Source organism: Squalius cephalus (assembly GCF_949319135.1).
Source record: "Squalius cephalus genome assembly, chromosome: 24".
NCBI classification, from domain to species: domain Eukaryota; kingdom Metazoa; phylum Chordata; class Actinopteri; order Cypriniformes; family Leuciscidae; genus Squalius; species Squalius cephalus.
Genome location: NC_137145.1, coordinates 9,335,485 through 9,358,291, shown reverse-complemented (window position 1 = coordinate 9,358,291; position 22,807 = coordinate 9,335,485). Strand labels below are relative to the sequence as shown.

At 37.1% G+C, this 22,807-nt stretch overlaps 3 protein-coding genes across 3 annotated transcripts; 2 read left to right on the top strand and 1 right to left on the bottom strand.

Moving 5' to 3' along the window:
• The first annotated feature begins 860 nt into the window (after positions 1-860).
• On the top strand, positions 861-9,810 carry uspl1 (ubiquitin specific peptidase like 1). The gene is made up of 8 exons (XM_079862320.1): positions 861-984; positions 2,575-2,697; positions 4,208-4,838; positions 6,206-6,316; positions 6,404-6,533; positions 6,662-6,787; positions 6,921-7,084; positions 8,161-9,810. Exons 1-8 carry the CDS (start codon positions 889-891, stop codon positions 9,447-9,449), a joined length of 2,670 nt encoding a protein of 889 aa, XP_079718446.1. The 5' UTR covers positions 861-888; the 3' UTR covers positions 9,450-9,810.
• A 2,970-nt stretch (positions 9,811-12,780) lies between these two features.
• alox5ap (arachidonate 5-lipoxygenase-activating protein) lies at positions 12,781-17,560 on the top strand. Its single transcript, XM_079862319.1, has 5 exons — positions 12,781-13,003; positions 13,212-13,299; positions 14,068-14,138; positions 14,795-14,876; positions 16,385-17,560. The coding sequence occupies exons 1-5, from the start codon at positions 12,934-12,936 to the stop codon at positions 16,545-16,547; spliced, it is 474 nt and encodes a 157-aa protein (XP_079718445.1). The 5' UTR covers positions 12,781-12,933; the 3' UTR covers positions 16,548-17,560.
• medag (mesenteric estrogen dependent adipogenesis) lies at positions 17,091-22,440 on the bottom strand. Its single transcript, XM_079862318.1, has 7 exons — positions 22,182-22,440; positions 21,653-21,955; positions 21,442-21,563; positions 18,422-18,537; positions 18,129-18,299; positions 17,892-18,045; positions 17,091-17,150 (listed from the first exon to the last, which is right to left on the bottom strand). Exons 1-6 carry the CDS (start codon positions 22,205-22,207, stop codon positions 18,025-18,027), a joined length of 759 nt encoding a protein of 252 aa, XP_079718444.1. The 5' UTR covers positions 22,208-22,440; the 3' UTR covers positions 17,091-17,150; positions 17,892-18,024.
• Between the last annotated feature and the right edge of the window lie 367 nt (positions 22,441-22,807).

Here is a 22,807-nt window from a genome sequence, read left to right as displayed (position 1 = left end):
TGATCATGATATCGATGTAATCTTATTTTGTTTTGAAAGTCTTTAGTTTCAAATATGGGTAACACTTTACAGTAAGGTTCCATTAGTATAGCATAATTAATAAGTTAACATAAACTAAGAATGTACAATAGCCTACAGTATTTATTAGGCTATTATTTGTTAATGTTAATTTCAACATTGACTAACACCTTATTAAAATCAAAAGTTGTAGGCTATTTATTAGTTAATGCACTGAACTAACATGAACAAACAATGAACAGCTGTATTTTTATTAACTAGCATTAACAAAGATTAATAAATAGGCTTATATAACAAATATTGCTCATTATTAGTTAATGTTATTAACTAATGTTAAGAAATGAAACCTTATTGTAAAGTGTTACCCAAATATGAAAACTGAACCCTAAAACAGCTGCTTTTAAAATTGTTCTTATGTAGGCCTATGTTTATTTATTAACATATTATGTAGGCTATTTGCTCTCTCCATTCGTTTAATTACACTCGCACGGTGCAAATACAAACAAAGTTTGAGAGAAAAACTGTGGGTAACTATATATTAAATGCTCAAATTAACTTTAAAGTGTGTCGCTTTATTTAGCCTACACTATATTTATAAACACAATCAACATTTATATCTCATTTAACACGTTTCTGCCTGTCTATTTGCGTGTTTCTACTGTAAATTATAGTCTAGGCTTGAGTGTTTTGATGTTGTTGTTGTTTATTCAATCCCTGCTGCTGCCAAATTTAATTTCGACAGTATATTCAATCGTTCGATACACACTATCCAGATGATGGCGCTCTTGTGCTGTAAAAGAAGCTTTGTAAAAACTTTATTACTTCTTCCTACAAAACCGGAAGTAGTACGTTAAGCGTACGACTGAGAGCATGCACGTTGAAATGTCTCCTACCGGCGTGCTGGAACTACCAAATGCGTGTATGAAGTTCTGTGTGGAAATTTTCAACATTCGATCCGGTTTTGAGGTATGTGTTGGTCCAGATTTTTGCGCCCCGGAAATCTGTTGTGAATGCAATCTTTTTAGATTTAGGCGATCTGCTTGTCATCTCAGCTCACTGTTGCCGTGGTTGTTAGCGCCTGATATTAGCCAGCAAAGGAACATCATTAAATATCTAAAGACTCTGTATATGTATTTAATAAGGCAGTTATCGGAAGAGTCTTGTGTATTCACATTACAGCTACGCTTGTTCACAAACTCAAATGTCAGTAAGAAAACAGTACTGACGTCACAAGACCGATTGAAAACCAATTGATTTGGCTGTCAGTATTTGCAAGGCAGAACATGCTATTCCTTCAGCATTCTGGTTAGGGTAACGTTATGTTTTAAACCCGTAATATTAAGTATTACACTTCCGCCACTGATTCAGCACAAACAGTTTATTTAGCAGATTATTTCAATCTTGGGTGGTGTGTTTAAATTGTTTTGATCAATTTCAGAAATTTTAGATACATTTTTAAATAAACTTGCTGATGGAACGTTCAGCATTCAAAACCTGAAGAAATTATTTATTTATAATGCATTCTGAATTGGAACGGTCGTCGTCTTAACATATATTTGCATATTGAATTGTGATTGGCCTGAAAACAAGTCGCGCGCTGATTGTAAAGTAGCCCTGAAACCAAGTCACCCTGAAATCATAACGGACAATTCTTGTTTTTTTCTTATGGAATATTGCAGTTTTTGTTATTCATTCATTCAAATTCAGTATTTTTTTTGAAAGTTAGCGAGCCTAAATAGTTAATCAAAATAACTTGCCCTCCCTTTTGCAACAAAACGAGGCTGTGGCAATCTGTCACTCACATGAGATTGAAGCAGTAGCAAACCACAATGTCAATCAACTTTCAGTGCACAAAATCAAGTCCTGCCTTAATTTTTTCTTGTTTGAGAAGCCAATCAGATATACAGATATCACAATATGGAAGGAAAGACGATAGCAAATGAATAGTTGCTAGTCTTTTCTTTTCTATCTTGACTTTAAATGCTGTTCTTATTGACTGGCATGCACTTGTATTTCCTTCAGTAAATGTGGATGTAGTTTGAAATGTTTGCTTTGTGTATCAGCCTGGAATGGGTCAGTTGATGTCTCAGAAATGAAATATTCTTTCTCACTGCAGTGTATTCAGGCGGTGAGCCAGGTGACAAGGTTATGTCAAGTTTATGGCAGCAGGACTCATCAAAGAATGGAAACTTCAGTGGCGTGAAAATGAACAGCAAAGGCACTGGTATAGGGGCTCCGACCCCAGCAGTGGTGGGGTATTTGGGAAAAGTCAGTTATGCTCAGTTGTTCTCTCCCTCTGTCACTCGTGCAAAGCTCCCCTGTCACCTTCAAAATTATTTCTATAGTGTATGGACAATTGTATTGATTTGATGCCCACCACAAACGAGAAACAAACACTGAAATCTGTGATGTAAAAGGCGAAAGAATAGTCATAGAAGCACTTTATTTCTGCACTGTACACTAATGTCTTTGTATTATTCTATTTTCTGTAAGGAGTGTTGTTGATTGTTTTAAAGCTTTCTGTGATTTCTCATCTGTTGTTTTTGGGTTTTACAGTGTGAAGACAGAAATGCCTCACCTGGGAACTGTCCTTGGTGCTTGGTAAAAGGTCAGACAAATGCCCTCCGCTTTTTTGCTCTCAACTTGGAGGAGACTGTTATGCTCTGTACAAATCCAGTGGTGAGGCCGGTTATCCATTAACACTTGAGTTTCTACAACATTGCAAATGTTTTTTTTCCCTGTTGCTTATCAGGAACTGACATTTAATAGATAATCGTGTGAATCTCACAAAAACCTGTCAAGAATATATCTGGGTCATTTTACCCTAAAATCAAAAGGACTAAATGATTGTTTTATTGAATAAATAATAATTCATAATTTTGCATTGTGAAACATTGTGACTATTTCACACTGAGCGCGATTAAGGGACGTGACTGTGCAACACGATGAATCGAAACTATATCTCTATGGAGCTATTCATACCGGGCGCAAATAATCGATGCGAGACAGCAGGATTGTTTTTTTCTTACCGACCAGTGTATTTTTTTCCCCGTTGTCCAATGAAATGGGCTGTCCAATTAAAGTTGAGCTTTAGATCATATGCCCGGAGCCAATGCTTTTGCACAAAAGGATGAGATTGGTGGTGCTATAGCACAGAAAGCCGTTTTGAAAAGTATTCCGGAAGAAAGAGAATTGGCATGTTCATACTGCCAATCAGCAGTGGAGTTGAAATACATTTTACAAGTGTCTTGAAGGTTCCCCCACAGATGTCTTAGTGATTGAATGGGGCAAATTCCAATCAGAAGTGAGCATCCCTATGCCCTACTCACTCCGAAGGGCAGAACATGGCCATAAATTATTAAACCTGTGGAAGGGCCCTTCGTGAAGGGATTCAGTTGTTCGCTTTCGTTTGGAACGCTCCTACAAATGGTGTCCCCTTCCCGAAGCGCCCTTCAAGGGTGCAAAAAACGCTGTTTGAAATTTACCCATGGTTGATTGATGCTATGCACCAACATTTCAGTGATTCTTCTTCTCAGTGGTCAAAGACGGTCAGCTGAATAATGGGTTCCGGTCAGCGCCACCAATTGTGCAGGCATGAGTTAGACTAAAGCAATCAATCGTTTCGCGATCAGTGTGAAACACCATTTGTCGCCGCTTTATTTTATCGTTCCAAAAGACATTGGGAAAAATAAAACATTTAAATGATATTTTCACAGTAAGGTAGTGTTGGTTGTACCTCGTTTGATTTATGCTGCTGATTTGATTTTTAAAAATAATAGAGGTAAGTGATGACAATCACCCCTGAAAATCTTGTGACTCAAAAAATCGGAAGTAAAATGCATGTGCACATTACAGTAAAATATTGCTTTACAGTGAGAGGGAAAATGTGCCTAATTTGTCATGAAAATGTCAACATTATGTTAATTAAATTTTACGTGGCAAAAAAAAAATATTGTTCTAAAATTAGCCTTAAATTACTTACTGCAAAATATAATTGTTGTCCTTTTGCTTTTGGTATGAGGTGCTGAACATGTTCTTGACAAGTTTTGTGATATTGACCAACTGTTTATTGTTTTTGGTAATATGATATTTGTTGTATATTTGATGCTTGTGACTCATTTTAAAGAAGACTGATGGGCCAGTAAAATGGTCATTTACATCTGTGGTGTGTTTTTCTGTCGCTTTGCAGTGCCTTTACCCATTGGTTAGTAGATCTCTGGAAGATGTGCGTGCTGGTTTGTCTAAAGATGGATGCAAGAGGAACATCTCTTCCCTGTCCGATGTCGATGATGCATCCTCCCCTTTAAAGCGATCGAGAGAGGAGAAACTGGACATTTTGTCTGCTGAGCCTGAGCCATGTGATGCTGATGTCATTGACGACACCGTTCCAAAGGATGTTGGTGAACAATCAATACTTGGAAAGCCTGTCTCTATTAAGGGCACTGAGGAACAACATCCTAAAGATCTACCTGCTACTACCCATGAAGATTTAGATCTGTTTGACAAAAAGGATGTTTGTGTATCTAGTACTCAAGATGAGGTCGAGGAGATCTTCGGAATGGATGTAGATATGGAATCATCAGAACTGGTTCCTGCGCAACCTCATATCTTCTGGAAGAATAAGGACAACCTGTGTTGGTTGGATTCGTTGTTGGTGATGCTTGTGAATTGCAAGACCATCAGAGAGACTCCATGTCAGAATGTAAAGCTCATAGACAAGTTGACATCAGAGTTTTGCAGCAACTCCGCCGTCTGGAACCTTTGCTCTACATATGATAAGACATGTGCATATCTAAGAGCCAAGGAGCAACAGTGTGAAGGTAAAAGGAAGAAAAAATTAACTAAAGGGACCTTCTTGTGTTACCACATATATGTATTTGTATAAGGTTATGTGAGTTTAATATATAGTTATATTACAAATTAAAATTCCTTATATGTATTCATGTATATCAACACATGATTTTTGTTATAGATATTATTGTTTTACCACAGTTTTATACTAATAAGTGATATGTTGACCATAAAAAAAAAAAAAAATTGTCAAGATTGCACATTAGTCACAAAAATGAAGTGTTATTTACCGTTATCTCACAAAGGAAAGAGGACAGACTTATTCAGTATGTTTATATCACATTGAGAAAGAAAAGTTTTCCAACAAAAATAAGGCCTGAGGAGCTTTAGCAATCCCAATTCAGTTATATTTTCAGTCAGAGAAACACGGGAAGCTCCCGAAAAACCGGAGTTGCTTTATTTTATGACGTATGCAGAGCCAAATATGGATATTAGAGAGTCCGGTATAAAGAGATGAGACGTACTGACAGATAAAATAAATACACGATTGTGATAGCCTATGTGATTTGTCTGATTTCTTCAAGCTGTCGTATTTACTTTAATGGTTAGTGTGCATAGTCTTTTGCATCGCATATAATTATTTCTGCCTTATACAGTGACCAGAATCCACATCGGATCACAAACAGAAGTTATTTTAAACACTTGCAGCTGTCTGAAAGTGAATGATTTTAAAAGTCTTTAAAGCTGATGATAGCTGGTATATGAAATTATCCGGCGCTGCCGTCTCCTGACTCAGATAAACTCCGCCTCTGTTCATGACCACTCCTCAAGCCCAAGCTGGCCCGCTTTAGACCAAGGTATTTGGTGGGCCAAAAAAAACCTGGGCGTTGGCCCCGAGGAAGCTCAGACGAGGCCCGATCAAGCCCCAGAAGTGCCAGTGGAAACGCGACTGGCCCTGGCATGCACTAGCATGCCCGCTTTTGGCCCGATAGTGGAAATGCGGCTAGACCATAGGCTGGCATTATGCTAATTTTTTACATTGTTACGTAGATATGTAACAGGAAGTGAGACTGGAATTACTGATGACTCGTTTCGGCAGTTCAGAATCAATTCTTTCTTTTAGGAGACAAAAACTTTATTTGTCGTGCACTTTGATCTTTAAAAATATTTACATTACCAAACAGCTATATTACATACTCCATGAAATGTAATATAGAAAAAGCATAATAGTTGCACTTTAATACATTTATATTGATATAAAATGACATTTAAAAGTTGTTTACAAATTAAAATGATTTATGTTCCCATATATCAATAAACTATCATTTTTAATTAAATTGAAAGGTTTTTATTAATTTTGAGATTTTTAAGAGCTTACCTGTTTTTCTCTTGGCAGATAAGGTAACTAGAGTCCCTGCTGATGTCCTGCATGAGGCAGAGCGGCAGCTGTCTGCGTACCGTCAGTCACTCTTCAAACTCCTCCAGCCTAAACTGAAGTGTGAAATTGGTAAAAACATCTGCTCATAAAATAATTTTATTTCAGTGTGTTGCTTGGCATTTGTATTGAGTGATAATCTTTCTGTCTGTCATGCAGGTCAGCAGGAAACACCTGTGTTTGCGCTCCCTCTCCTTCTACGGTCAGACAAGTGGGCTCAGGATCTTTTCCAGCATACTGTCCGTTGGGAATTTAAGTGCACTTTTTGTAGTTATGCTGTAAGCGACAGGTAAGGATTTACCCATTTAAGTTAAAATAATTTGTATTTGGTGATTAAACAGTTTTTGATTGAGTAGATAATTGTTTTGGTGTCAAGCGCGCACACACACGTAACACAACCCTCCTTTTGTCTTGCAGTGTTGAGAAGACTCTTACAACATTAACTCAGATTCTGAATGATTGGCACCCACTAAAAGCCATCCACCGCACTCAGTGCAGTAACTGCAACCGTAAAAACCAGAGGAGGAAAATGGTGCTTGAACGGTAAGAGTTGGAATAACTATAAATTTCCTTATTTCTTTCTTCCTTATCACCTTACTTCATCACAATTGAATATTTGAAACTCTGTAGGTCGTTGTGGTTGATTGATAATTGTCTTTCTGTTAATTTTTTGCAGGTTGTCCCCTGTGTTTGCACTGCACTTCGTGGAGGGCTTGCCCAGGAAAGACCTCTCTAAATACTCGTTTGAGTTCCAGGACGTGCACTACAATGTCAGCACTGTTATCCAGTACAAAAAGCATCTTCAGCACTTCGTCACTTGGATCCATGATCAGAGCAATGGTGAGTCTCCAGTTTCATTCTGTGAGTTCATTATTAGATCTACTTATACTACCATTCAAAAGTTTGGAGCCAAAAGTTGTTACAAGGTATTCATATTTCAATTAAATGCTGTTCTTTTGAACTTTCTATTCATCAAAGAATCCTGAAAAAAAAATATTACACTTACCATAAAAATATTAAACAGCACAACTAATTTCAACATTGATGATGATAATGTCTCGAGCAGCAAATCAGCCTATTAGAATGATTTCTGATGAATGATCATGTAACACTGAAGACTGGAGTAATGATGCTGAAAATTGAGCTTTGCCATCACAGGAATAAATTGCATTTTAACAGTAGATAAGCTCCTCTCTATTGTATTTTATTGCTAACCAACGAACTGTGAACATTGGATAACTTTCCTGAGCTAAATGCAAGGTTAAGTGACATTGTTCACAAGCTGTTTTATTGATATCTTTCTGTGGCTGAAACACTTATTGAGTGATTACATGAGACATTTCGGTAAATTGTACTGTATCTTTCATCATAGCCTTCTGATGTTCATGCATGTTGCTGTCACTTGCGTTAAGTGGAAGAGACGACTTGCGCTCTGCGCTGCCGCTTGAACTGAGTGATTCATAGGGTCAAATAGAGCCTGCTTTTGTCAAGTCACCTTTATTTTTATAGCGCTTTATACAATACAGATTGTTTTAAAGCAGCTTTACAGTCATAACAGGAAAATTATGCATTTCGGCTGTTGTTCAGCTGAAGTCAGTTCCGTTGTAAAGATCATCAATTATTAAGTAAGTTCACTTCATCTAAAAAGCAGTTCTTCATAAAATGATGATATTGTCCGGCTGAGTTCAGTTCTCATACAACAGCGTCAGTACAGTCACATCAATAAAATTGTTGAATATTATTATTAAGTGTCCTCAAATTTTAACTGTTAATGCGTTATCATGTTAACTTGCCCTAAATTCAATACAAGAGAGATTTTCTTCACACACAGCTGCAGTTTGACATGTTTTTCCACCCCCTTTTGATTGACAGGATATAATCCTAGTTAATTTACATGTCTGTGTTCTGTCTTAAAGGCTTGTGGGTGGAACTCGATGATTTGAAACACCCTCACTGCAACATCCACAAGAGGTTTCCATTTCCTGCCAGTGAAATGCACATTGTTTTCTGGGAGGCAGACTCCACTAAAGATGAAGCTTCAGAGGTTTGCTCACCGACAGCTCCCTCGGCGGTCACAAATGTCGATGATAAACTCTCGGACAAACTGTCAGACTCTGTGGCCAATGACACGTGTGTCATCAGCGCGCTCACTGTGGGAGACTCCACTGCTGTCAGCAGTCTGGATGCATCCATTGGCAGCAGCACATTACTGGACACATTTGAGGGTCTGTCACACACAGACATTGTGACCCTCACTCTAGTTGATGTGAACGGAGTCACTGAGGATCTTCAGATTCCCCAGAGCCCCGCCGTCGTGCCGGTCACTCTCCCTAGTCTTCCAGTAGCATCTAGTTTGTCCAGTTGTCAACCTTCAAAACCTTCTGGTTTGAAGGAACTACTTTCTGTGGCTGATCCAGTTGCGGTGAAATCATCAGAGGCTACAAAAGTACATGCACCTTCACCATTTTTGTCCTCATTACTTCAACGGCATCCATCCTTCCATTCTACACCAGTGAGACTTCCTCCTCCTGCTCCAAAACCAAAACTCAGTCTCAAATGCGACAATGAAGCTCTACCAGCAAAGCCGGCCGACATGTTTGGTGGCTTCATAACCAAGAAATTGGCAAATTCAAATGGTGCGAATCCTGCTGTACCGCCTCAACACAAACCAGTCACTCTTCCTGATGGTATGTGTCCACCTGTTAAGAAAACTCCAAGCTTTTCAGCAGACCAGCAGCCCATTAACACTACAGAAGCCCTCAGGCTAAAGTTGATGAAAAAGCTCAAGGCCAAGAAAAAGAAACTGGCCAAGCTAAACCAGATTCTGGGAAGTGGAGGAGAAGCTGCACCCAGACCGGACAGCACGGCCCTCTCGTCGCCCTACTCCGTCACCTCTAGCACTTCGGCTTACGACAGCCCGGCATATGACCAATTCTTTGCTGAGCTTTTGTCACCTGCGACGACCGCCAGTAACCTCTCACCTGACAGCACGGGTCTCCTGGAGATGTTGAACAATGGCCAGAATGGCGAGACAACAAATGGAAGCGCACAGCAAAATTCTTTAGTAGCAACTGTGGTTCCAGAAGCAACTTTAAACTATTCTTCTTCTACTAATGACTCCATATTTGATGAATATATACAGTCAGGAATGGGCCAGACTGCCATTGAGAGCACTGATTTTAATGGCTTAGATATATTTTTCTGATTAAGAAAAGACTTTTAGACTTTAAAAAACATGACATTGGTCTGGTGTCTCAAGTTGTTTCTAAGAACTGTTCTTTGTAGTTTTCTATTTGGAAAGAAATGTTGTTTTTTTGTTTTTTTTAGGAAAGCGTGTGGTGCATCAGTTAATTGAAATCAGTTCATATTTTGCCTGATCTACTTGAAGATTAAAGAACATTTAAATGGCGCAGTGTATGCCATGTTTGAAGATCAAATTATGAACAAGGTAATTAAGGTCTGTACAGCATTGTACAGATGTCCGTTTATAAATGTTTTTTAGTTGTCCTTTTTTATGGTTATCACAATATTTAAGCAGTTCACATTAAATGTTCTCAAAAACTGAATACAGTGTGGTTAATGACATTTAATTTTGCTTTTGAGTTAAAAGCGCCTCACAATGATTCTATATTGAAATCCCACAATTGGTTTTAATTTGATCATGGCTTTTCTTAGCCTGGTAATACCAAACTCTGCTACTTCGCTTTGAAATTGAGCGGAAGTACGAAATCTGACGTAGTCAGGCTAGGCTTTTCTAGTGTTAATACATGAATTTATGTGTCAGGGCTCAACATTAATGCTTGTCCCTGGACATGTTTATTTTTTGAAGGGGGAAATTTTACTTCCACAATGACGAATACATGAAACCAATTTCTAGCCAATAAAAAAATATAGCAATTATAATATTACACATTTCCATTTACCAATAAAAACAGGAATACGGTAATTCTACAAATAAGAAATGTTCATGTTTTCACTGAAATCCGCCTTGTCTGGTGCAGGAGTGTGTTTTGTTTAAGTATTTTCTGCAAAATCTAAATCGTGCACAACACAGTTGGACCAATAAGTCATCCATTTCCTCATTAACTGCCTTTTAACAATATTCAAATCAATATTAAAATAATCATGATTGATAATGCAATATTGAAATGGTCTCAGTGTTTTTAGTGAAAACCAGACTATGTCCCAAAAATGAAACGAAAATAGGTCCACCAAAAATGTATGCACCTCTTGAAGGAAATTAATGTTGTGATGTTTCCATCTAGAGGTGTATCAATTTTTGGTTAAGATCTTGTATTGACAAATTGAATACAATGGTGTTGTATTGTGCATCTGTACACTGAATTCACCAGGCCTGGTGAACTGCATGAAGTTGACTACTTACATTTATTGTTTAAATATAAGTGACAATACCAGTTGGTCATCAGTCCTGGACTCCTGGGGCCTGTTTCAGAAAGGTTAAGTGAAAACGTATGTTAACCCTGAAATGAGGGAAACTCTGGGTTTTCTGTTTCAGAATGGGAGGTATGTCAAACCTGAGAAAGCAGAGTAAGTCAAGCCCGTTTCTGAAAGAGAGGTAACTTATGAGTCAGTTACCATGGTACCTACAGAATTAAACTGTCATTTACTGAAAGTCACTGAACTGTGTTCATCTGTGGAACAGAAGTTGATGGACCATCCTCCTGCTGTTCTTCCACACTCTGGGGGCAGGGGGAGAGATAAAAATACCCGTTTATACTTAGATTTAAACTTAGATTCTATAGGCTACTCCACATAAGAATGTGAAAAAATCTGAATGTGTAGATTGTTTGATGTGTAGACACATAATATTAACATTACCTCTGTAGGCCTCTCTGTGGCAGCAGAAACTCTTTATCCCCATCGTCCTGTGAAGATGAGCATTTGGTTGAGTACAATTTATAACACTATTTGTCATCATTTCTGGTGTATTGAGTAGGCTACTTACAACTGCCTGGGGTTTTGTTGGGACAGGAGGCTCCAAAAGACAGATATTACCATCAGAATCTGTTGGGACCAACAAAAAACCCCAACCCAAAGTAAAACAAATGGAAATATTAAAAATAGCCTATATAAAAAATAACACATATGTAAACCTCTTACATTTTATGAAGGCCCTTGGATCTTCGGGAGTGACTGGCTCTGAAGTCCCTCCAGGAATTCCCTCAGCCAAAAATGCTGCTGCACTGCTAGACACTGGATGCTATTTAGTTATTTAATATGTCAAATGCTTGTAAAGTCAGGTAGCCTACACCCATGATATGCTCAAGCCTTACCTGATTGAATTATGTTTTTATATTTAATTTTCAGCTGCTGCCATGTTCTTTTAATACCTGCAGGATTGCACCTACATGAAAATTAAAATTAGGTTGACTGTTCTTCCAGTTTCACCTCTGATATTTGGGTAACAGTTGGGTAAGTTACTCTAAAATAGTTATTAATTACTAACTACAAATGGCATCTTCAACAGTGTTATAAGATTAATGTAATAATGACTATCTTTAGAAAGTATTGGTCTACTAATTACTAAATCCCATATCAACCTCAACCACTTGAACAATACAAGGAGAGACAAGAATGCTTTAATGCTTTCAAATTAATTTACAATTGCATGAACTATTCTTGACCAAAGTGTGTAGAGGGAGAAGGTTACATTAAAAATATACCTTTTAAAAATGTATGTTAAATATACAGAATTGTTCTATAGTCTAATGCAATTAAATCAGTATTTAGATTACTTGGTAATTAATTACACCCTACACTGTATAACAGTAATTAAAAATGTAAACTTACGCATTGACTCGAGCAACTATTTTCTCCCTATAGCTAACTCTCTGTCCTTCGCTGCTGCAGCCGATATTTACAAAAAAAAAAGAAAAAAAAAAAGTTCATACTCTCCATATGCTTGCAGAAGCACATCCAGTTCTGCTGGTGAGAAATATGCAGACCTCTTTTTGTCTGGCGCTGTTGCCATGGTGACTCATAATATCTGCGCTCCATTGATAATGGCTTTTTATGGTTGTGGTGCACGAGCTTAACTCAAAGTCAGTCAACTCAGAGTTGATTGAACTAACTCATTTCAGCTGTTCTGTAACCGAAAACTCAGAGTTTCCCATCTCAGGGTAAGTCAACTCAGAGTTCAAGTTTTAACTCAGAGTTGGTTGAACCTCCTTATTGAAACAGGCCCCTGGTCAAGAAGGTCCTCTGATTTTGGCACAACCATGTCAGGACATGGCGCCTCACTGCTAATAAGCTGATGAGGAGACACCCTATGCTGTGTTTGGTGACATCCAGAACCAAGTTTCAGGGATTTAGAGTGTGAGCTAAGACCAAACCAATTTAGACCAAGGCAGCCTCTTACAGTAAGATCAACAAACTGTCAGTTTCCACTTTAAATTCAGTGTGTTGGTTAAACTGCATTTTGTCCTAAAATAGATGATAGGATGAGCTGTGAAACGAAATGCAGCTGTACCAGGAAAGGATTTTTCACACTGAGATATTTTGTTTCAAAAGTGCACCATCGTGAAGCAGAAGTGAGTTCTAGAAGTTCTAGTGGCCCTCCCACCAGGAAACGCATCAGTTTAGTGGTGGTGTTATCTGTGATACTAAAATTATCAGAGAGCAGACCAACAGTGCTGAAACAGACCTGTTCCAGTTTGTACTCGGAGAACATGGATGCTGAAGTGATGGACAACATTATCTTGTTAGTGCTGGTCACTCTTCTCAGCGTTGTTCAGAATGGTAAGACATTTAGATTTGACTCTTTTTAGTTGTAGCCTATAGTTGAATGATGTTTATGTAGAATGTGTATGCAAATCATCTTTGAAAACATTGTCCTGCGTTTATACATCTAGAAGGAATCAGTCCACAATGTAGCCTATACGTAAACATGCAAATTCATTAAAATACCCATAATAGCTAATCTCTAATATATTGACTTCTCCTTTAGTGTTCTTCGCCCTAAAGGTTGAAAAAGAGTGCACAGGGATGAATTCTAAACAACATTCTACAGCTTTTGAGCGCTTGTCCTGTGCAAAGTGAGTATTGATTTAAGTTTCTTCACTCTGTTCATCCACTAAGGAATTTGACTGAAATAATTTAAGATGATCAATGACTATAAGCACACCAAAAAGAGTGTTATATATATATACACACACACAGATGAAGAATCCATTTATGAAATAGTGATGGTGTGACTTCTTTTGCATAACCGCTCCACATTTTCCTGTTGTTGGTGAAACTCACTTCCTGCTTTATTTACATAATCTTAATGTTGCAAGAGGGTTGCAGTGGTCTGTAATTGAGAGCCTATAAATGTACGTTTATTTCTCAAAACATTTCTTGCATGAAAGTAAATTGGGCTAATGTGGACATAAGGGAAAAAAGGCAGAAAAAGGTATCTGGCCCTATTATGTATTACGCTATTCCTACATATTTTTCATTTTCTGCACATTTCACATATGCAGAATATACCAAACTGAAAGCACTTATTATCAGTTGCATATCTAGACTGTTGGGTTCTGGTTTGTTTTTTTGCATCAATGTAGATGCAATCATAAAAGTGTCATTAACCACCACAAGAGAGGAAGTAACAACTTTTTCACAATATTTCTCAAAGCTACATTGATGTAAGAACTGATTGCACATTTGTACATCAGTGTTTGGTCAAATGGAATACCAGCTGCATGTGACTTATGCGGCATTATTTTTTGAGACTGTATAAAAAGTTATGCTTGCTATTATAATTTAATGAACTGCTTCATAATGCTTTATGTACTTATTGTTTTTTTTCTTCACAATTTAAGTCGAAACTGCATGGATACATACCCCACATTTCTGGCAGTACTGTGGTCCGCTGGTATCTGCCTCAGCCAAGGTACATGATTTAATTCATACCAACACTTTCATCAATAAAAGATGTAACATTTCTTTAGCATATTGTGACTAAATGAACACTTAATTATAGAATTAAAAGTGCTTTTGTTATTTTATCATCAATGTTCACTATCTAGTGGAAGGATAACAGAAACTACCCCTTTTGTAATGTGGCAGAAATGGTTTGCATTTCTCTGCTAATAATTCATGCTATGACCCATATGCAAATATTTGTCATCATAATAAAAAACAAATTAGTTGCTAACCAACCGACGCATACATAATGCGAGTCAGCCCCAATAAAAATTCTATGAGTCAGAGAAATTACCTGTACAGTAACTGTACATTAATTTCTTGGGAATAAGCCAGCTAACAGAATGTTTTACTAATGTTCCTATTAAGTTATAAAAACGTTATTTTGGAAAGTTCTATGAATGTTTATAACGTTCAGGTTTTAGAATGTATGTAAAATGAATGTAAAGTATTATTAAATACCAGATACCTTTGAAAGAAAGTTCTGTTAACGTTACTGAAAGAAACTTTTCCAGAACATTATTCAAAGTTCTGAGAATGTTCACTGTTAGCTGGGTAGCCCATGTAACTATAATAAGAACGTTTTTGAAGTCATTTTATAACAATAAACTATTTTTGTTACAGCTCCAGCTGCCTTTGCTGGCATTCTCTACCTTGTGGTCCGGCAGAAGTATTTTGTTGGCTACATGGGGCAGACTTGCCAGAGGTACAATTAAATCCCTTTTGGACATGTTTTTTTCCCCCTTGTGCTAAAGTTGCATTAGTCAACTGAAACATTGTAAACTTTTATAGTTGTAAATTAAATTATTCAACCCACATTGCAAATCAGGTTTATTGCCAAAATGTACCGACTTTCAGCTGTTTGTAATGAACAAATCAAACAAAAGTAATTGAAATAGCTCGACACAACAAATGTTTCCAGTAGTTTCCCCAAATTCAACTGAAAATTCAACTTTTAATGACTTCTGCTGTCTCAAAATTATTCAACCCCCTGAATAGAATCCCTCACAACAGCACAAATCTGCAAAACAGGTGTTGTCTCAAGCACACCTGATGAAACTAATCAAGGGCTTCATTAGTTTCACCAGGTGTGCCTGAGCTAGAACACATGATATATATGAACTAGCTAGGTTTGTTAAGTGTCACGTTTGACTGCATGTTAGAAATATGGCTAAGTCAAAAGAATGGTCCAAAAAGTAAAGAGAAGATATCATCGCCTTTTACATACAAGGAACACAATACAAAAAGATAGCGAAGGCACTAAATGTTCCTAGAGACACAGCTGAAAGGAACAGTGGTTTCACTACCTGGACGGGGCAGAAAAAGGAAGATATTAACGGCTGCAACCAGAGTTCTGAGAAGGCAGGTTCAGAAAAACCCTTGAGTGACTGCAAAAGACCTGCAGCAAGACTTGGTGGCAACAATGACTGAGGTTTCAACAGGACAGTGATCCCAAATATACCTCAAATTCCACCAAGGCTTGGTTGCAGAAGAAGTCCTGGAAGATTCTACAGTGGCCATCACAGTCACCTTACTTGAACCCCATAGAAAATCTCTGCTGGGATTTGAAGAAGGCGGTTGAAGCACGCAAACCCAAGAATATTGCTGAACTGGAGGCCATTGCTCATGAAGAATGGGCTAAGATTCCTCAGTAACACTCCCAGAAGCTGGTGTCTGGTTATACATCTCATTTGCAGCAGGTCATAACAGCAAAAGGGTGTTCAGATGCTTGCCATGAAGGGGTTGAATAGTTTTGAGACTGCATAAGTCATTCAAAGTTGCATTTTCAGTTGAATTTGGGGAAATCACTAGAAACATTTGTTGTTGAGAAATTTCAATTACTCATTTTTTATTTGTTCATTGTTAACAGCTGAACGTCTGTCAATTTTGCCAATAAACTTGCAATATGGGTTGAATAATTTGGATTACAACTATACAGTAAACTTTTCTTAAGACACTACCTTAAAACTACATAAGACAAATGTGGGCTGTTCTGCATTCCAACACGATTAGATGTTCATCATTAGCTAATCTAAGTACAAACATTATTGAATCAATGCCAATGGGCTGAACTTTGATAAGATCAATGTGTCTAAACAGTTTCAACCCTGGATATTTCTTTATTCAAACATGTCCATTCACCAAATTGTGTAACCCAACCGTATTTTTACACACCAGGTTTGTTGACGTATATTCTCCTTGTTTGCTTGACAGCACTCCTGGCTTCCTGTTCGGGAAACGAATTCTCTTTTTCCTGTCACTCATGTGTATTGTGGGAATCATAAATCACCTGATGCTCACCTATGGAAGCAATGACTACAAAGAATACATTCAGACCATAACCAAAGCAGCGTCAACCCTTCTGCTTTTGCCATGAACTATTTTAGAAATCTGAAAACCAGACAGATTTAACTTCCCCTGAGCTCAAACAGAGTGAAAATGCAGTAGTCAACATTTAAAGTGTATCAAAAAAGTTCATCAAAGTTGTCCTAAGACAAGAATGGGTATTGTTCAAAATTCATGTATAACTTTGATGAAAGGTTTTGGTCCACTTCAAATGTTGGCTATCGTATATCGATTGGTGTAGATAAACTATTTCAGTTAAGGGTTTGTCAGTCAGAGGATGTGACAAGAAAAGATTAAAGTATTGATCACATTGATAGTCACAAAAGCATTTAATTGCAAAATGTTATATACATATTATAAACACTTAATCAACACAAGAGGATGCAAAAAAAAAAAAAAAAAAAAAAACAAGGCTGATTTTATTAGTACCATCCTAGTAAAAGGTTTTTGAAGAAATGTTTTAAAGGGGTCATATAATGTTTTCGTCCCCCTGGAGTCAACTTACAAGGTTAGTTTAGTTTATTTTTGTTTTTTCATGACCATTTTCATGAACTTTAGATTTAAATTGTTCAGTTTTTTGGTACTGTGCCTTTAAACGTACCAAGTTCTGCTCATGCACTGGATTGCAGGTTTCCTGTGGGGTGAAATATAGTTCAGCAAAATCAACAGCCTCTCTGCAAAGTCTGCATTTGCATGACAGGAATACAAAAATAGTAAAAGCTGAAATGTGTCGAGATCAGACTGACATGATAAGGGTCCTTGTTCAATATAAACTTTGCAAGTTTCTAACGATTCTCTGGAAGTACATGCAGAGCAGTATTTGCTACACACAGCCAGAAACAGCACAAGAAATGTGTAAGCTCGGAGGGTAATGTGATGTTTTGCTCTGTGTGTCATCAAAAATATGCAGAATTATCCAGCTTGCTCAAAGTCCCCCTTTAGTCGATCATTTTATCCCTTAAAACTAATCTTTAATCACTAAAATGACATATTTAAAAGTTTTTTCCTTGAAAAAAAATTCTTCATGCCTTTAAATAGCTTAAATGGAACTCTACACCCTTGCCACATTTAGTATACGCAGTTCTATGAAAATGCAAATTAGCCCCGCCTCCACTCACTCACACCAGCTCAAAGATCCACTTGTTGATAATATCACTCGCCTCATAATATGACCCATTTAAAGCAATGAATGTACTTACTGTGAAGTAACAAATGTAACCCATTTCAAAAATTGCTGTAACTACCTTGAGTTTGTGAGTATTTATGAAATTGACCTTACTGCTTCAACAGAATTATAATTAAGATTAAATTCCTATGATCTCCATTTCTTTATGATCTTATGTATTATTGCTAACCAGAGCAAAACAATTTAAACCTTGTCTTTTAAGGTGATTTAATGAATTACAGTTCCATAGCTCTCATGGTCTCCTCATCTTTGGGTTTTAATTCCACAGACTGAAGTTTTCAGTAGATGTTTGCAGTCTCACACAACATTTTGGGCGTTGACCTCACCTCCCATGATAAGATATCTGCAAAATCAAATTCCCAGTCACATTCTCAATCTCAATACTATACACCCATCAGCGAGACCTGCTGAATTATTAAAACACACCTTAAACTGTCGTTTGCTGAAGCCAAACCAGTAGGGAATGTCAAAAAGGGCATCCGAACGGTACTTGATGGTGAAATGCGTGTCTTTCCAGGTGGGTTTCACCTTTTCTGCATCAACAAGGATTTGAAAGTTCTCACCGACCCATCCCTGTAGTGCAGCACTAACATCAACCTTTACAAAAAAAGCATTTACTTTTCAATAGTTTTATTATTATTATTTTTTACCTTGCCAGTAATATAACACTGAACCTGTACATCATAAATCATTGAAAACAAATCTCCACCACAACTCACATCAACTGCATAGCTCTCTCCAGCAACAGATGAAATAGTCCGGTCTAAACCTCTCTCCATCTCCCATCTGGTCATTGGATGACTGCCATTGATCGCCACCACGTAATATCTGAGAGCTATAGACAATAATAAGAAGGGTGAAGCATTTGACTTTACAAAATACAGTATGCAACTATGTCAAAGTTGAATGATGCCTTTGCTGATAACATTGTGACATATAGCTACATTGCATTTCCTATTGACAAATTTTTACCACTTTAGTGATGTTAATTTCAATAAGGCCTAAAAAAAAAAAAAGTTTGGTTCCGGTTGGTTGTCAGTTGAGGTCATGGGTCGGTAGGGATTTTTTTTAATGTATTTTTTTTATTTAAAAAAAAAAAAAAAAAAAAAAAAAATTTTTTTCCTCCAGTGGCAGTTTTACACACACACACGTCACACCACTGACAACCGAACCAAGCTGGTGAGTTGGTGTCGACACCACATCGCTTGCTAGGTCTGTCCATTTCTCAGCTCTGTCGACTTTGCCGGCAGCTGATACGAATCTACAAGAGCATTTTTTGACTTCTTGAAGCACGGTTTCAAATGTTTTTAAACCCAATTTTACAATTTTGGTTGACATGCTAGTGTTGCATGGGCAAATAATTATCACGTTACACATGTCCATCATTGCAAAAGAAAGAATAATATGTTGATATGGACTAGGCTAAAGTTACGCTACTGTATTTGATATTACTAATTTACGCGGGCGAATCAAACTTTTACGACAGTGATTCTGTATTCCCGTTTAAAGTCTGTTGTTGCCATAGACACGCAAAACGCACACACACACACACGCGGGAGTTTGACAGGCGATCTCATAGTAGATTAACATGGAGGATTTGAACTTGAAAAACGGAGTGTACAGACATCTTTTTGTAGTCAAACAACATTCTTTGTTATGTTCATTTATGTGGTTTATTTGATTTTGATGCTATAAATTAACTAGAAGCAAGAGACGATCAGTTAGTTTTAACTGATGATCTAACTTACAGCGATCTGTTCGACACATTCAAGAGCCACAAAACGGTATTTATTGTTTACATTTCTTTAAAAAATGACCACATTTGAAAGGTGAAATAACCAAATGAGACTTTGTTTCATATTAAAAGTAAGCTGGTAATGTTAACTATGTCCTGTCTGTCAGCATGTTGTCAGTGCCCTCTCTGTTCCGCGATATATTGTTGACTCCCCCCCCCGTGTTTCTCTTAATGTTACGATTTCCAAACCTTAAGTTATAGCTCACTTTAGGAATTGACAGTTAAAGGGTTTTGATGCAATACTTAATGGTTTTTAACGGATTACTTAAGTGTAAAACAGCATTTAAAGGAAACTGTAATTTAATTAACGATGTGTGAAAGACCGTTCTTCCCCAGTCTCATAAAATAAATTTGGGTCGCACATAAATTGACAGGGTCGGTCGGAAACCGGAACCAAACAAATTTTTTTTTTAGGCCTAAGACCATAAATATCACTGTTTCAAGTACATATTAGTACATATTAAAATGGAAACCATTTTTTTTTAAGTTAAAGCAGGGTAGGCAATTTGTTTTATAAACACTTTTTTTTTATTCTTGTTGAAACTCTCTTCACATCCTGATAGCAATCCATAATAGAAGTGGTCTAAATATTAAAACATGTACATATCTTCTGTGGAAGTCTCAGGACCAAAAAATGTTCGTCCAATCATTGCATTCGGTCCGAAAAGATGTCCTACCTGCCTGTCAACATATGTATTTCCATACCACAATGCACCTGCTCACGCAGACATCACATGTAATCAGCCTGTTGTAGAGCTTATGCTGCATTCACACTGTTACTGTTGTAACCGTAATTATGAGATGGCAACAAATGTGACGTGACAGATCCCTAGCGCACGTGAACCGATCATCTCTACTAGCTAATAGTAAAAAAACATGAACACTGTTGAAAGATACAGTAGTAGGCTGCAACTTACCGAAATGTATATTCCTCATACATAATATCGATCAATCAGTGTTTTTTTATCAGCGTGAAGAGCTCAATAACATAGCTGGAGAATAATTATGTCACATTTACCTCAGGAAAGCCCTTTAATGAACATAATATAGGCTATAGCATGTAGTTGGCAAGAAAAAAAGAGCTATAGATAGTATTTTGCTAAATATGTGTTCTATATTACATATTTATTATATTTTTACTTATATCATTAAATAAAGTTGTTGTTATTATAATTTAAAAAACGCATTATATTTAATTTGAGTTATTTTTAACCTTAAATAATACCAGCTGATAGGGCTGTCTGTATGTTTACAGTATTGGGTGAGTTTTTATCTTGAGAAAAAATAACGCCTATGTACCTAATATTTATCCAAATGAGTCAATATTAAATCAAATTACAATAATTGAATTGAATTGAAATAATAAAAAAGCGTAGCTTACCAGAAATTGTACCATGCACCATAAAATTTACATATTATTTTACACTTATATAAAGCCTGAAATGGGCACTTTTTGTGACAGCAACCCTATCATTTTTGATCAAAGTGGCTTAACTTCAGAATTTGAACTAAAATCAGTATTCTTATGATTGCTCTGAACATTTCTGACTAAGTTCAACAAACATTAAATTACTTATTCATAAACTTAAAAAAAAAAATATATATATAGGTGTGACGGGGTTGAGACTAGGGTAACAGGGTTGAAGAGACAAATACAGCTAAACATATACATAGTTGTTTTTTACTCAAATTCACTGTAAGATTTTCTATAAACGCAAGTTACAAATACCCTGGGGGCTAAGCCCCCCCTGTCTTCCAAACCTAGTGACGTCCCTGATGGAGACGCTCTGATGGAGGGTGGGGATCTCATGCTTTCAAAACTAGCTTGCTATTGCCTAGCCGCTAAGAAATTGCCTACCCTACCTTTAATTGCAAAGTTAATTTACAGAAGCAGGTAAAAAAACTTTCACTGTGTGAAATATTAATAGCAATAATAAATAATACCTGGAACATCTCTGTTTCTCTTTTCTTCGACCATGCATGCAGACACCAGTATGTATGTTGTCATTGAAGTAAGTTTTCGTCTCAAATCGGTGTACTCTCCCAAAGTACGTACCGTGATTTCCCTAAAATTGCCATGTAGAGTTACAAAAAAGCAAGCTAACGTATATCTAAACATGTATATTGCCATATGACGTTATTTGAATCCATTTACCTTCCTGGAGAATTACAGAAAATGATGTTTCCTTTGCTAGACTGGATTTCATCGATGAACACGCAGCTGTTCTCCTGATCCCACTTCACGACTGTGCAGCCCGCGCGACGCTCGGCACTGAATCCATGAGGAGGGCTGTTTAAAAAAGACTCGAGCTCGATAACGTCCATAACAAACCGCGAAATGGTGTTTTGACGCATGCTATTTCTTTTTAACTTCTTGAGGACAGAACGAGTGATCGTGCAGCTCATGAGTCGCCCTTTGCTTTGGTTCGTTTGGTGGGCGTGGAGCTGGTTTATGAATCTGTGGGCATCAAAAGAACTTGAGTCATACTCATAGCTCAGTATAAGTTTAACATTGTGACGGGAAGTCCGAGTTTTATCACGTGTAATTCTGATAAATAGCTGGGTTAATTAACCCAGTTCTCTTTTTAAACAGCAAACAAAGTTGTAAATCAGGGTACATTTTGTGATTTAGTTGTATATTTCCATTAGTCACTTCAGGTCAGTAACAGACGTGTGTTTGTTACCTTCGGAAAATATAAGTCATTCTCATGCAGGAAAAAACAGCTTAAACCAGTCTAAGATGCTTTGCAGACTATGAAGCTGATGTGTGGATGGTTTTAGAGAGGTTTGTGTGCATTTTAGGCTGAAATACCCATCTGAACACCAGTTTGGCCAAACTGGAACATGTATGATCATCCAAAGAAGTATATTGATAGTTGTTTGATAGTTTTAACTTAGTTACTGTGTCAGTTTTACATTAGCCATACAAAATACCCATATTTTCCCCCCTATCTAGTCATAATTTCCCACTTACTCAATGCAGGCAATGAAGGTGCAGGTTTTCCACAATTCCAAGCTGTTCCAACTCCAGCTGGTTTAGATGGTTGAACAAACTACAAGACAGAGGAGCTAGTAGGCCATGTGACCTGGTTAACCACTGCACAGCTTAAACATATTGACCAAATTTTAGAATGTTATGACCTGCTATTTCCAGTAAAATATTACCATTGGGTAAACTGAACTCAGTTTCTTATTAAATGATCAATAACTAGGTACAACACCATTCAAAGTTTGGGGTCAGGACACTTAAAAATAAGAAATTAATAATTTTATTCAACAAATATGCATTGAATTGATCAAACGTGACAGT